The sequence below is a fragment of the Megalobrama amblycephala genome, linkage group LG1 (genome assembly GCF_018812025.1).
Source record: "Megalobrama amblycephala isolate DHTTF-2021 linkage group LG1, ASM1881202v1, whole genome shotgun sequence".
Taxonomy (NCBI): domain Eukaryota; kingdom Metazoa; phylum Chordata; class Actinopteri; order Cypriniformes; family Xenocyprididae; genus Megalobrama; species Megalobrama amblycephala.
Window position 1 is genome coordinate 64,894,251 of NC_063044.1, and position 14,298 is coordinate 64,908,548.

The 14,298-nt window shown below is 35.9% G+C and overlaps 1 protein-coding gene across 2 annotated transcripts; it reads right to left on the reverse strand.

Moving 5' to 3' along the window:
- Nucleotides 1-12,255: 12,255 nt before the first annotated feature.
- LOC125250367 (proline-rich protein 29-like) lies at nucleotides 12,256-13,691 on the reverse strand. Of its 2 annotated transcripts, none has more exons than XM_048162889.1 (4): nucleotides 13,236-13,691; nucleotides 13,002-13,089; nucleotides 12,657-12,763; nucleotides 12,256-12,533 (listed from the first exon to the last, which is right to left on the reverse strand). In XM_048162889.1, the coding sequence occupies exons 1-4, from the start codon at nucleotides 13,320-13,322 to the stop codon at nucleotides 12,273-12,275; spliced, it is 543 nt and encodes a 180-aa protein (XP_048018846.1). In that variant the 5' UTR covers nucleotides 13,323-13,691; the 3' UTR covers nucleotides 12,256-12,272. The 2 variants fall into 2 exon arrangements, with proteins under 2 accessions (XP_048018846.1, XP_048018855.1); XM_048162898.1 differs by having other exon boundaries at nucleotides 12,256-12,530; nucleotides 13,236-13,614.
- Nucleotides 13,692-14,298: the final 607 nt, after the last annotated feature.

A 14,298-nucleotide genomic window follows, 5' to 3' on the forward strand; every position in this document is an offset into this window, starting at 1 on the left:
GGTCCAAAGTTCCAACAGCCAGTGTGGCAGGCCAAAGGCAAAGGCTGTTTCATAAACACCACCCAAGACTTGCCCGTCAGCAATAGAACTGATGGAACTCACTGATTGCGTCAGTCAATCAACCACAGCTTTTAAACCTTGATTGATTTTCTGTTCTTTCATTTGAAAATTTTGCATAGGCCACAGGTTGTTGCTGGGGGCCATGATGTTTTGTTTATGACTGATGTTTTGTTTATTTTTGAAAAGTTTTGTTTATGGATAATATATGAATAATCTTTCAATGTAATTTAAATGTAAGACTAAATCATTAGCAATACAAGGACTAAAGGGCTTTAAAGGAAATAAGCTTTCATGAAAATGGTAAATAGTTATCTTCTATACAGCCTCTAATTGATTTACTGTAGATTTAAGATGATCAGGTCATATCCCTCATAGCTTTTACTATATATTGTAATTTAGCATGGCAAGAATATTGTATCGACTAATCATTCAGCATCCAGGACTGGGAATATAAATTTTATGATTTTTTTTTTTAAATTATCATAGCAGAATTATTGGAGCAGAAACCCTGATTCAAATCACACCCAAATAGTTAGCTACTACTAAATACCATTCTCTGTGGTGACATGTGAGTCATGTCCTAATCATAGTTATTTTCAAAGAACATGCCCTTTCCCAATTTACAACTCTTATCTTTGAAACCAAGTCAGTGTGCAAAAGTTCAGAGAGCCTTTCAACCATTCAGGATAACTAATGGACTGTGCTCGGAATTATATATCCTGAATTATCAACAGCATCATTAGCACAAGATCTGAATATTATAGAAAAGAAAGAAACTACATGCATTTTTTTTTATATTTTATCATGCTTAACTTCTCATGTTTCAAAAACTACCTTTAAAATCAGAATGTTGTTGGGGGTTAACTTATGGTTTGTTGACTTAGAACATGAAGAGATAACTTAATCAGAGAGAAGCACATCAAGATAAGTTGCATAAGTTATTCCTTGCCACTGTTGTTTTTGGTTTGCTCACTGGTATATATTCAAACCAGGAAAGTGGAGTTCCAGTGATGCCCAGTGATGAGAGGATGGACAGAAGGATCCGATAATTAACAATGTCCAAAGCTGCAGATACTGTAGATCTAGTAGAATGAGAACTAATGATTTGGAATTAGTGGCTGCATAAACTGACTAGTCTTACAAGATAATCTTTTTTTTTCTTCAAGACTGGCCATAACTAAAGTCAGTTACATAAAAGATTGGTCTAATTTGAATTTGAAAAAAGAAAGACTGATTACCCCTTGGTTAACTGCTAGTTAGTCAAACTAGTTCTTAAGACACAGTCCCAGCTGGCCCCAGCTGCTCTTGCAATCTGCAGAGCCTTCGTAACCAACAGCAAGCCAGTATCGGTTGAGTGGCCACTTTTAAAGCCTGATTATAATCCAGCTGGTTGTTCTGTGAAAGGAAAGATGATACCTGGTTGAAAACAACTCGCTCAATGAGAGAGAAAGGTCTGTAACTTTCTATAAGTTAAGTGTTTAATGTATATTTTTTTAAGCAGTGGGGTTACCAGGGCCTGCTTGAAGGTAATGGGGAAAATACCTGAGAGGATAGATGTGTTAATGATGTGTGTGAGTGATGGAAGAAGTATGAGAGAATAAAATATAAATAAAATAGTGGGTGGTGATGTATGGGGGCAGAAGAGAGAATTAAACTTTTTGAAGAGTTTGAGTGTGTCAGAAGTACTGTTGATCTTTTTATGATATTAGTTATGAAGTTTTGGTAGTGTGAACCTTGACAGAATAAGATGAAAGCAAAGACAATATATAAATTAGAATACATATAAAATACAAATAAACAGTAAATGAATTAATCCTTCCTATGGCAGCAAATAATAATCTAAGCGAGAGAAACAGAAACTGGGTCTTACGTGCTAATCACTTCTCCTGTAAATGGAGTATACAAATAAGTGGAATACACAAAACAAAGAATATTTACATTCTGAAGCCGAAACAGAATGTATATCTGAAATGGAAAAAGAGGTGTCAAATGAGAAGTTGTTAATTTGTAAACCTTTTACATAGACAGTAAATCGATTATAAGCATAATTAGATTAGTTTAGCTATAATTCGATCAAATGTGTGTGAGTGATGGAAGAAGTATGAGAGAATGGTAACACTTTATAATAACTGCACACTATGAAGCATTAGTTAAGCATTAGTTAACAGTTAATTAATCACTTATAAAGCATTAATAGACATTAGTAAGTCGTTTATAAATACAGCTATAATTGCTTTATTCTTGATTTATAAGCATATCTATAATGTGTTTAATAATTGTATTTTCATACTTTATTAATTATCAATTTATCATTTCTAAATTAAGTATTACATTATTTACAAACCAGTTGTTTACGAGTTGTCAGTAGTTCATTTAGGAAGTGTAAGTAAATGATTAATAAACCATTTAAACATTCATTTATACATCGTATTATTTAGACACATAGTAATAGTTACTTAGTGTGTTAGTAAATGTTTTATTAACACATATTCATACTGCAATTCATGATTAATTCAGGTAATTATAAAACATTTAGAAGTGGTCAGTTAACTATTTTTGTGAGCTCATCTAAAGTGAGGACTGTTTATGCTTTGTAAAGTTTTTATAAATGAGATTTAAACGTTCAGTGATCTTCTGCACTGCTGTTCTCTAATGTTTTAAAGTTAGTGCTGAGGTAGTTTTGACACTGGGAATATGTATTAATAAAGCATTTAATAACACACAAAGTAACTAATACTATATGTCTAAATAATAAGATGCATAAATGTACATTTAAATATTTTATTAATCATTTACTTACACTTCCTAAATGATCTTATGAACCACTGACAACTCCTAAATAACTGTTTTGTGAATAATGTAATACATAATTTAGAAATGATAAATTGATCATTAATAAAGTATGAAAATATTATTACAATTATTAAACTCATTATAGATATGCTTATAAATCAAGAACAAAGCATTTATATCTGTATTTATAAACGGCTTACTAATGTCTATTAATGTTTTATAAATAATGAATTGACTATTTACTAATGCTTAACTAATGCTTCATAGCGTGAGTTATTATAAAGTGTTACCTGTTCTTTTTTTTTTTTTTTATTAATTTATTTATTTTTTGTGTCTATGCTGGAGTGTATTTTGGTGTTTCCAATAAAACTGCTATGTAAAAGCTTTTTGTACTAAAATCATCTTGACTGCTGGTTTATTCCATACATGATATAGGCCTACCTGTAAGCTCATTATGTGGGCAAGGTTACAATCGGAACGTTGCAAAGAGCCAATTGGCTGTGAGGAAGAGCGGACTATTATTATTAACACTGGAATAGTAACTGCATTATTTGTAAATCACGGGCTTGTTTTGCAATGTCAATGAACCGTTTTCTAAGGTAATATAGTTGTCAGAGATAGCGCTGGAATTATACTATCTCATTAGCCCTATAATAATTTACGTTTATGTTTTTCATTTTGTCGTAATGTTGATAAATTGTAATATCAAAGTGATATATCAGGCAGAAGTTATCTGGTGTAGGCAATTTTTTAGATTTTAAATGTTTAGGGAGGCGGGGAGGAACTCTGGGTGGTGCTGAAGGAAATATAGTTTCACGTCAAGCAACAGCGGATTCGACTAGGAGCAAGTACAATTCAGATATCTTAAAATATAATTGTGACTAGTCGAAACCAAATTAGAGAAATCTCTAATTACCTTTGCAGATAAATGACGTGTCTTTTAAAGATATCTATGACATCATTACAGATATCTTAAAGGTCCCGTTCTTCGTGATCCCATGTTTCAAACTTTAGTTAGTGTGTAATGTTGTTGTTAGAGTATAAATAAAATCTGTAAAATTTTAAAGCTCAAAGTTCAATGCCAAGCGAGATATTTTATTTAACAGAAGTCGCCTACATCGAACGGCCAGTTTGGACTACATCCCTCTACTTCCTTCTTTAATGACGTCACTAAAACAGTTTTTTGACTAACCTCCGCCCACAGGAATACACAAGAGTCGCGTTTGTAGAGTGTGTTTGTCGCCATGTCGTCGAAACGCTGTTATTTTCATCCCGCAGTCCAATCACCGGGTCTGATTCCAGCTCAAATTGATAGGGTAAAATTAAAGACATGTTTACAATAACACTGAGCCCATGCATCTCCACGTTATGGTAAGAGGCGTGACTTTTCCGGGCACGGTGCGCTCAGAGCTGTTGAATCACAACACAGGAACCGCTGGCACAATCAGAACTCGTTACGTATTTCTGAAGGAGGGACTTCATAGAACAAGGAAGTCATCAGCCCGTTTTTATGACAGTGGAAACAGCGGTATACAGATAAGTAAATTATGTGAAAAATACTGTGTTTTTTTTACACGCGAAACATGAACACATGTTATATTGCACACTAAACACAATCAAAGCTTCAAAAAACCACGAAAAACGGGACCTTTAAATTGAGTTTTGACTAGTCAAACTATATATTACAGATATCTCAAATCGGATTTCTTATTTATTATCACTCGTCAAAATACAATTGTTACTATCTTTAAATATATTTATAGATAGTCAGAACAAAGGTTTAAATGCTAAAACGGCTTGCCATACTCTCCCTCACAGCCAGTCATCACAGTGCAGTGATCTTTGAGTCGCGCCACCATTGTGTGCAATGTATCGGAAGCCAAACGCACCAAAAGTGGGTTGAGTATGGTGTTCCGAAGGGCTCAAATATTTGACTTTGTATGGAGTTCCGCTGGTTTAATTAATTTAACGGCTGTTACAATCACTCGTCTCACTGAACGTGACGTCTGCGTCTGTTGCAAGGGTTTCCAACACATTCCATACACTTATTCGTGCTTTATTATACCTGTTTATTTTCTATTATTATTTTCTCTCATCCTCAATTATGTTTAATTAGCAATTAAGTGCTTTTTACCTTTCTTATGTATAGATTTATTCCAAATGGTAAATATTTATACAGATGATATAAATTATGTATGCCATTGCTTCATATCCACAGATACCCACATGAAAAAAGTACACTCTAAAAACTAATTCAGGGGACCTTTAGTCATTACTTAAATATATATATTGTTGTGAAATAAAAAATCAAGTTCTGAAATGCTGTTAGACTTTTTTACTTGTAATTGTTATTTTATTGAGCTTGGATGACACACAAATTATGCCTATTGATTCGATATACTATCACGACTTGTCATAGTTTAACATTTTCAGTTAATCAAAAATGTATTTAATTTTAAGTTCTGTTAATGTAAAATACAATCTGATGACGTGTAAACGTGATTCATTGTTTTGAGTTGTATGAACACTTCTTTTAATTTAGACGAACTTAAGTTAAGTGAAACTGGGCTGGGATTTATATTTCCCATCATGCTTTGCCCATGGCACTTGAAAGGGAGAGTAAATGCTAAAATTAAGTGTTATACAATGTTTTTTTTGCACAAGATTAATGGTAAGGGAGATTTAGCAGTTTTTAGCAAATTTTGTTATGCTAATTAGGGGCCAAGCCCCAAAGGGGCTGTAGCCCCTATTGTAATTGAGTTTCCCTTTTATTAGGGGCCAAGCCCCGAAGGGGCTTAGCCCCTATGTAATTGTACGTTTTCCCTTTTATTATTATTATTCTTCCTCCCGAATGGGAGTTTGGCAGCCCTATCAACGGAACATGAGAAAATGATGAAATTTGGCACCTTGTATGATGGTCATGTCTAGAAATCTGACAATTTTGGAGTCTCTAGGACCAACTCTATAGCGCCACCACCAGTTCAAATATTCAACATTCTAAAGTTTATAACTTTTGAACCATTTGCTCTAAAAAATACAATTTAGTACATCTGATTCGTTCTTCATGCTGATTCTATTCAAATTCTTACATTAAGCTCCGCCCATTACAGTAGCGGCCATTTTGAAAAGTACAGTATTCCGTTTTTTCGTCCCTCCTTCAAAATTTGTCCAATTTTGCCAAACTTTGTCAGGTTCTTTGGTCTGACCGCACAGAAATGACTACAGATTTTTTTTATTCATCTTTGTTCAAAAGTTATGATGTCACGAAGTTAACGAGGTGACCCAAAATTGCTATAGAGGCTGTATCTCGGCCAAACTTTGAGCAATCAAAACTAAAATTGGTATACTTGATCAAGACCATGATCTGAGGTTCCATGCCAAATTTGGGAACAGCGCCACCTACAGGTCATGAGATCTGAAAAATGGCTATTTTGGCCAATAACTTTTGAACACTTTATTAGAAAATCAAGATCTTGGTGTCTATGGATTCCCTGTGCCATGCCGAATCCGAGGATATCGAATTCGTCAACATCGGATGAACCACGTGTCCGCCATTTTGAATTTTGTCATAAATTGCAATAACTTTTAAACAATTTGACATATCTTCACACAAATTGGTATGTATGACCTTAGAAGGTCCTGAAGGTACCTGAGAAGTTTCAACACAGCGCCACCTACTGTTCCACAGATGTAATGATTATTGCAAAACCACTTATAACTTTTGAAAACACTTTCCAAAATGTGTATGCTTTATGTCATTTTATTCCCTGGCTTATGCCGATTCCGACGATGTGTCATTTGTCATTTTCCTTAAATGTACCTGTCCGCCATATTGAAATAAATGGAAAACAGTTTTTTCGCTACTCCTCCTACAATTTTTGTCCAATTTTGTCCAAAATCAGCTCAGGTGATCTTTGGACCGAGCCGCACAGAAATGACTGAATGGATTTTTGATATTCGCTACCATTCCCAAGATATTCATCTCTGAATGTGACCTTGCTTGTGTTTGTTGTCTTATGCTAGTTAGCTTAGCATGCTAATTGCTTAGCATGCTAACCAGTTGTCATTCTCTTTAATGTGGCTCTTCAGTTATCAAGTTAACCATGAGCTTCATTAGCATTAAGTTAGCTTAGCATGCTAATATGGTTAGCATGCTAAGTAATGCTTTTTTTGTGAATTCTTTGTTAGACTAAAAGGTTTCTTCCACAGTCTGTTGAATGTGCATCCTCAAGTAGCTCAATGTGTAAAGCCAGTTATCTGAAGAGCCCTGTATCCGAAGTTAGTGGGTTCGAATCCCAGGTGGAGCGGTTTTATAAAATAGTGTGTTTTGATTCCTTTACTGCCTCTTGGATTAGAAATAAATGCTTTTTGTTTCATGCTGTGTTCATTTTCATCTAAGCTTATGTACATTCTGAGTTCATTCTTGCCCGTAATTCTGAACCAGCTGTTTCATGTTTGTTCATTTTCTGCTGTTTTTCCTCTTCCTGCTCTGTATTGCACTACAGCATGATGAGCTGCAGAATGATCTAAAGTGCAGCTTTATAAGAATTCTTCATTTTGAGTTCATTTTCACATGAACTAATAAACTTCGGCAGGTGTGGAAACATTCACTTGCACAGTGGTGCAATGAGATGAGAAATGGACCTTGGACCCGGAGGTCGTGGATTCGAATCTCGTGTGGGGTTCCTTTATACAATTGTGTGTAATGAGTCATTTTGATACCTTTTTTATCCAAATAAGGATTGTGCTAATCTTTATTCCTCTTCAATGAGATACAAGTATTTTAGTTCATTCCGTGTTCGTTCTCTGAACTTCTATTGATTTTCATTTCATTTCCACCTGTCCTTCTGAACCAGATGTTTTGCATGTACATTCAATTTCTGCTGTTTTTGCTCTTCCTGCTCCGTATTGCGCTACTGCCCCTACTGGGGCTTGGCCCCGAATTGCTGCTTGCAGCTATATTTTAGAAGAGTTTCTGTTAATGTGGGTTTTTGGAGATTTACCATCATGGTGACAAGCGGTGTTTGGTAAGTTCATGTTACAAATGCGTTTTATTGTGTCCAAAAAGCGTCTTCACCTTACTTAAAACATTATGTTGGATCAACTTAAATAGTTACATTCATGTTGACAATTATTAAGTTCATGTTACTTAGAAATGTGTTTTTTTTGTGGCAAAAAAACATCTTCACCTTACTTAAAACATTATGTTGGATCAACTCAAAATATTGCTTTGAATTAATGTAATTCTCCCAATTGGCTTAAGTTAGAAATTCTAGTGGAAAATGTTAACATATTTTTTTTGTTGAACCAATGTTTTATTTTTTAGAGTGTACTATAGTAATTTATACTATAGTAAAGTGTATTATACTGTATATATTATAGTATTTACAATACTTTGTTAATGAATACTACTGCATACTGTAGTACTATTAACAACAGTGAACTGATAATAAATACTGTACTTTAGTTTTTACTACAGTATTGTAGTGTATTGTAGTATAATATACCCTTTAGTTGTAGAATATGCAGTACAGCATTGGATAAAGTAATTTTATATTACTGTAGTTGTTCTATTATCAAAGAAACTATAGAATTACCACAACAAATTAATTCAAGTACTTCAATTCAAGTATAGTATGGTTCAAAAACACTATTTACTAGAAATTTTTTTCTCATAAAAAAGTTGTTCTAGCATGTATACACCACTAGGAGTCTCTATAACACAAAAGAACGCATTTTTAAACATTGCTATAAACAATATTCGTAATTTCTAATTTTAGAGTTGTAATATTTAGTTTTAGAGTTTCGCCAAAGTTTAATTGACAGGCAATCTGACAGAATTATACTAAAAGACATTTACACCTCAAAAGACAAAGGCGAGGACACTTTATTATTATTATTATTATTATTATTATTATTATTATTACTTATTTATTTTAATTTTAACTAAATGTTTTTGCAGTGTCTCCTTAACCTTTGGAGCAACTGTAAGATAAAAAGTAAAAGCTTTATATCTTACCGAGGGTTCAACATCTCCCTGAAAATAGCACTGATAATCTCCTGTGTATAAATTATTTTATAAATAAGTTGGTTAATATACACTTACTATTGAAAAGATCAATATTACATATTTTTTAAAAAAAGGAATAGAAACGACGGGCCTAGACAACGGATCAGAAAAACTGCAGGCCTACTTTACATTTTCCCAGGACCTCCCATGATCATTAAGGGACGCCCCCCCCCCCCCCAACACCCCCAAAAATGCCTTGAATATACTAAAATATAATTGAAACATGAAACTAGTGAAAAAGAAAATTAAATGAAAAAATTCGATTGCTAATTGCATGTATTACTGTTTTTACTGACTGCGCGAGAGTGTGTTCTTTCACTGCATGGTTCAGTCTCATAAAATGCATTTAGCATGCTCACAAAATTCAAGATATGTGGACAGAAAATGTAAGCCTATATACTTATTTCATAATATCACAAAGACTGCACAAATGTGATATTGATTTTATACAACAGTTAAATAAACAAGAAGTTAATATTAACAGACTTACGTTTTTGACACCATATTATTGCCTATTTTTGCTCTGTTTCGCCAATAAAAATAGCTAATTCCAAACAGAGCCCCAACGCTGAATATTTTATAGCTAGGAAGATGCTCTTCCACTGGGGGATCCTCACATATCGTTGCTCACACAGTCTCTACGCATACAAATAGTTTGAATGCATGGGAGAGACTATACAAGCGGAACATAAATTCCTCCATTATCTTGACACCTCAATATGGAGACATAGAAGGAATAAAAGGCTCACAAACAAGCCTGCACTGGCCCTTTAAGGGCCCACTTAGGGCAAGCTGCCGGTGCAGGGCTCCTGAGAATTTGCTCATTGGCAAAACGTTGGCTCCTTAGCACTGGCCCTGCAATTTTGTTCTGCTTTAATATTTTGAACATTTTTAAGTCATTATGCAGAAATTATTTGGACAGGATCATGTAGACACACACAGACATCAAGATTCAGCGTATGAACTTCAACAATGGTGACAACATTTTCAGCTCAACAGATCAACTCTGAACATCACAAAACAAGCCAATAAAGTCACAAAAAAGCTTTTTGTTGATTGTCACCATTGTTGAGGTTCATACGCTGATTCTTGATGTGTGAGTCTAAAAGACAAACCGGAGAACACGTTCTATATAATGAATAAAAAACTCAAAATATCTGATTTATTTATTTATTTTTCTATGATAATTTCATATCACAGGGCTGTTGTAAAGCTGCAAAACTAACAGCTAATTGACTCAGTGATCAAACTCTGGATGAGATCAATGAATCATGAATAAATAATCAACCTCATCTGACCAGAATTTCTCTAACATTTTTTGCTATAATAGATGTGTTTCAGAAACACTTACCTCCAGAACGGTGACTTTAAACTTTATTATTTTCAATAAAACATCACATCTAAAAATTTTGTATGAAATAAAGTCAAACTGGATTGTAATAAGTGAAGATGCAGAGAGCTAAACAGATCTGTTAGTGTTTAATGTTCTGTTGATCAGTCATGTGACAGTGTTTTCAGCTTCCTTAAAAAGGAGATTTTACTTTAATTTTATGTTTTTTGTTTGGCAGCCGTTGCTGCCAGTCATTTGACCATTTTATCATCTAACAGTTTTGTTATATTTTGTACAGATTATTTTTGTAATTTTACATACATTTGTATGTAATTTAAGTAAATAGAAAACTACAGTATAAAAATGTGAATTACTGTAATTTGTCATTAATTTGTATTCCATCTGTGCAGAGTTATAAATTGAAGGTCTTATTGAATTTCACATTAAATTTTAAAAAGCAGTCAAACGGAGCATGGGAAATGAAAGTGGGCTGCCTACACAAAACTTGCATGGGCCGAAAGGTACAAAAGTTGCTCTGGATCCAAATGTGGGGAGTCCACTAGTGTGGGCTGCTCACAGAGAGCCCGCAGTGAGCTCAAAGCTGTGGGCCTCGCCTGGGCAAGCCCGCACTGGGCCTGTTTAGGTTTGGTGGGGGCTGGCCCTAGCCCACTGTGCCTGCAAAAAGCCAGCATGTTTGCAGGGAGAGGATCCGGATTATTAATAACATCCATCTTAACTCTCTCTGTATCTAATTCCTCAGAATTAGACACATCACATTCATCAGTCAGGTCAGAAGCAGCCACAGAGCAGCTTCCTGAACCAACATGAAAACGATATAGCAAGAGAAGCCCAAAATGAAAACTCCCTTCAGGCTCCTCTCTATGCTTTGCCTACAACCTACGTTCCAATGCTCGACTCTCATTCCTCAAGAGAAAGTCAAGCATGGTTGGAGCTTCCCACAGCAGATACATCACAATGAATGCATTCAGCTTCCTCGAGAACCTCAAGATCTGACGCTCCGTGCAGACGCCAAAATCGAGCAAGTTCTTACCGCTATGCAATGCAATAGCCGCTTTTCCACTGTCGGGCCAGTGCGAGCCAGGGCTAACAGCGTGCCGGGCTGGGCCTATGGCCACAGACCTTAGGCACCGAGGCCAAAATCAAGCTGCGTTTCCACTGTCGGTCCGCTAGCTCCGCAGCGCTGATCTAAAAACCACCCTTAAACACACCTTCCTTGATCAAACGTCACACAACCCAACCCATTTCAGCATGTAGATCATCACCTGACTACGATTAGCTCCGCCTTTCACCTCGACCGCGCCTCAAGCCCCAGCTGGCCCGCTTTGGACCAAGGTTTTCGGCGGGCCGAAAAACCCGTGCCTTTGGCACCGAGGAAGCACCGAAGAGGCACGATCAAGCCCTGGAAGTGACAGTGGAAACGTGACCGGCCCTGGCACGCACTAGCACGCCCGCCTTTGGCCCGGCAGTGGAAACGCGGCTATTGAGTGCCTCTCTAGCTCCCTCGAGAGCTGAACGCTCCAACTGACTCTTGTCTTACCCGCGCATACAAACAAGCGGCTGCTGAAGACAAAAAAAGCTGATGACGTGTAAATCAGGCGCCCTTTTATGCTCCGCTTTTGACGTCATGGACTGCCATCTGACAATGACTTTTGGATTTCGTTTAACCGTGCCTGATGCCGTTCCCCACTTCAAAAGGGAACGTCTCAGGTTACGACTGTAACCATAGTTCTCTGAGAAGGGGAACTTCAACACTGTGTCAATACCAAGATGCAGTGTTGAAGTTCCACTTCGAAAGGGAAAATTCTGTCCCACAATGGTTTAGTCTGTACAACAAATAGCCTACTACCATGATGTATACTTATAATTGTACTTTACAATTTAAATAATACATTGTTTTGTTTTATTCACTCATTGTCTTAAATATAGGCTTCATTTCTTTTTACAAAATATAATTTTGAAAAAAAAAATTCTTGGGGTGAAATATGACCCAGACATTTCTCAGCGTTTTTTTATATATTCACCCAGATGTTTTAATGTTATTTTAAATAGTAATTTGTATCTGTCTAACCTGCATTTTGTGTGAACTGGCTGTGCATGTCGTGGTGGTTCCTGGATGTTCTGGAGAACAGGAGGTGGGGCCTGGATCAGTTGCTGGGGTAAAGGCACGCAACCTGGGTAACAGAAGCCAGGCCCAGGTGGGTAATAATGGTGGTAAATGTCAGGTTCTTCCTCTAAAACCATATTGATTCTTGCATTCTGCTGAAAAATGAATAGCACAAACGTATATACATTAGATGGTGAACATGGAAACATTCACATTTTACATGAAACAAGTATCTTTCTGCTTATTCACAGTGTTGTATGTGTATGTGAACACATCACCTCTGGTGTGTGTGTATAGTTGAAGGTGTTGAGTGCAGACATGCTCATACTATTCATGATGATTTGATGCATCTGTGCATTCTGTATCATCATCAGTTCCACAAGGTCTAAAAACACACATACAAACACAAAGAGACCAAAAAGACCCTGACCTTGCATATAAAACAAACTCTTTATGATGTGTGAAGGTGCCATAATGAAAACTCTTGCTAGGATATTCCTCAAAACATCACCTTCCATTGAAGAAAGAAAGTCAGGTTTGGAATGACATGGGGGTGAGTAAATGATTACAGAATTTTCATTTTAGGTGAACTATTCCTTAAACCTCTCTTTGGCATATCTTACCCCCTCTAATGTGTCCTGGACGCACAGGGGCAAAAGGTGACGCCACTGCTGCTGAGAACTGCTGGAAAATAGTGGTAGGCTGAGGAGCCTGTGAAGGACAAGGAGATGGTTACAGAGGGATGGACAGAGTCATTCTTTTGAGATCAGTCACATATTGTTGTTAATTCAGTAAGTTGATGAAGAGAGAGATTTTTCACTAATAACAAAACATTGTAAAACACAAAGAGAACTCACAGGTGGTTGGAGGATCTGTACGTTGGATGGGTCCTCTGGTATCTGCAGACTTTGTTTTTCATTTGAGACTGTCCACGACATCATCATCGGCTCTTATCATAATATAGAGTTAAAAGGATAAGAACATGAGGACACACAATATGAAGACGCTGTTGCAAATGACACACCTGTGTTGGTGTGTTTCCATGACACTGATACACAAACTGTCCTCTGAACTGCATTCCCGATGCCAGATAACAGAAGCCATGTAGATTTATAGTGGGACATGATTTCTTTGGTTTTCGTCTCACATCACATGTCTCATGTTTTATCTCAATCATGCTATTTACTCACATTAATGTCTCCTTGGTGACCAAGAACACTTAGCTAAAAATTACATTTTTAGGGAAAAACCTGTTGGTCAAGGTGGATATTTTGCCACGAAGTGGTAATTCTTGTGAAAATTAATATAAATCACAAAATAAACACTGAAATGGTTTCTGAAGAAACATCTAGAAGTAAAGCAAAGTGAAAGTAAAAAGTGAAATAATAAAAACTAAAGCAACAAAATATTTTCATTTGGTCATAAATCACATTCTCTTAAAAAATTATGACTCCATTATGTGTTTAAAATATATTTAGAAGATCCAGCTCTTCTCTGCTGCTTTTAATTCTCCTTAGCTACATAAGGTTTGCTTATTGTTTTGTTGTGCTTCTTGGTGTGTATGTGTATATGTTTTGTAATTTTGGGTCTGTAAAGCACTAACTGGTGAACCCAAATTAACAATAGATTGAAATCATTTGTTTTAATTTCCCATTTTAGACGGCATTTTATTTATTTACTGTGTATGTACTGTTTAGATATCTTGTACCAGTCCAAACGAAAACCCTGCATGCAATTTGCTTCTTAACTCATAATTCAAACATTTTCCCTCATGTATTCTGTTGATTTAACATGGAACTGGATCAAATCAAGTGCAAGTTTTCAGAAAAATTATAGCCTACATCTGGGACCAGTGTGTGTGTGTGTAAGTTACAACGCTTCCCTGTTTGTTTCAGAACACAATTTGGCTGTTTTGAGTTT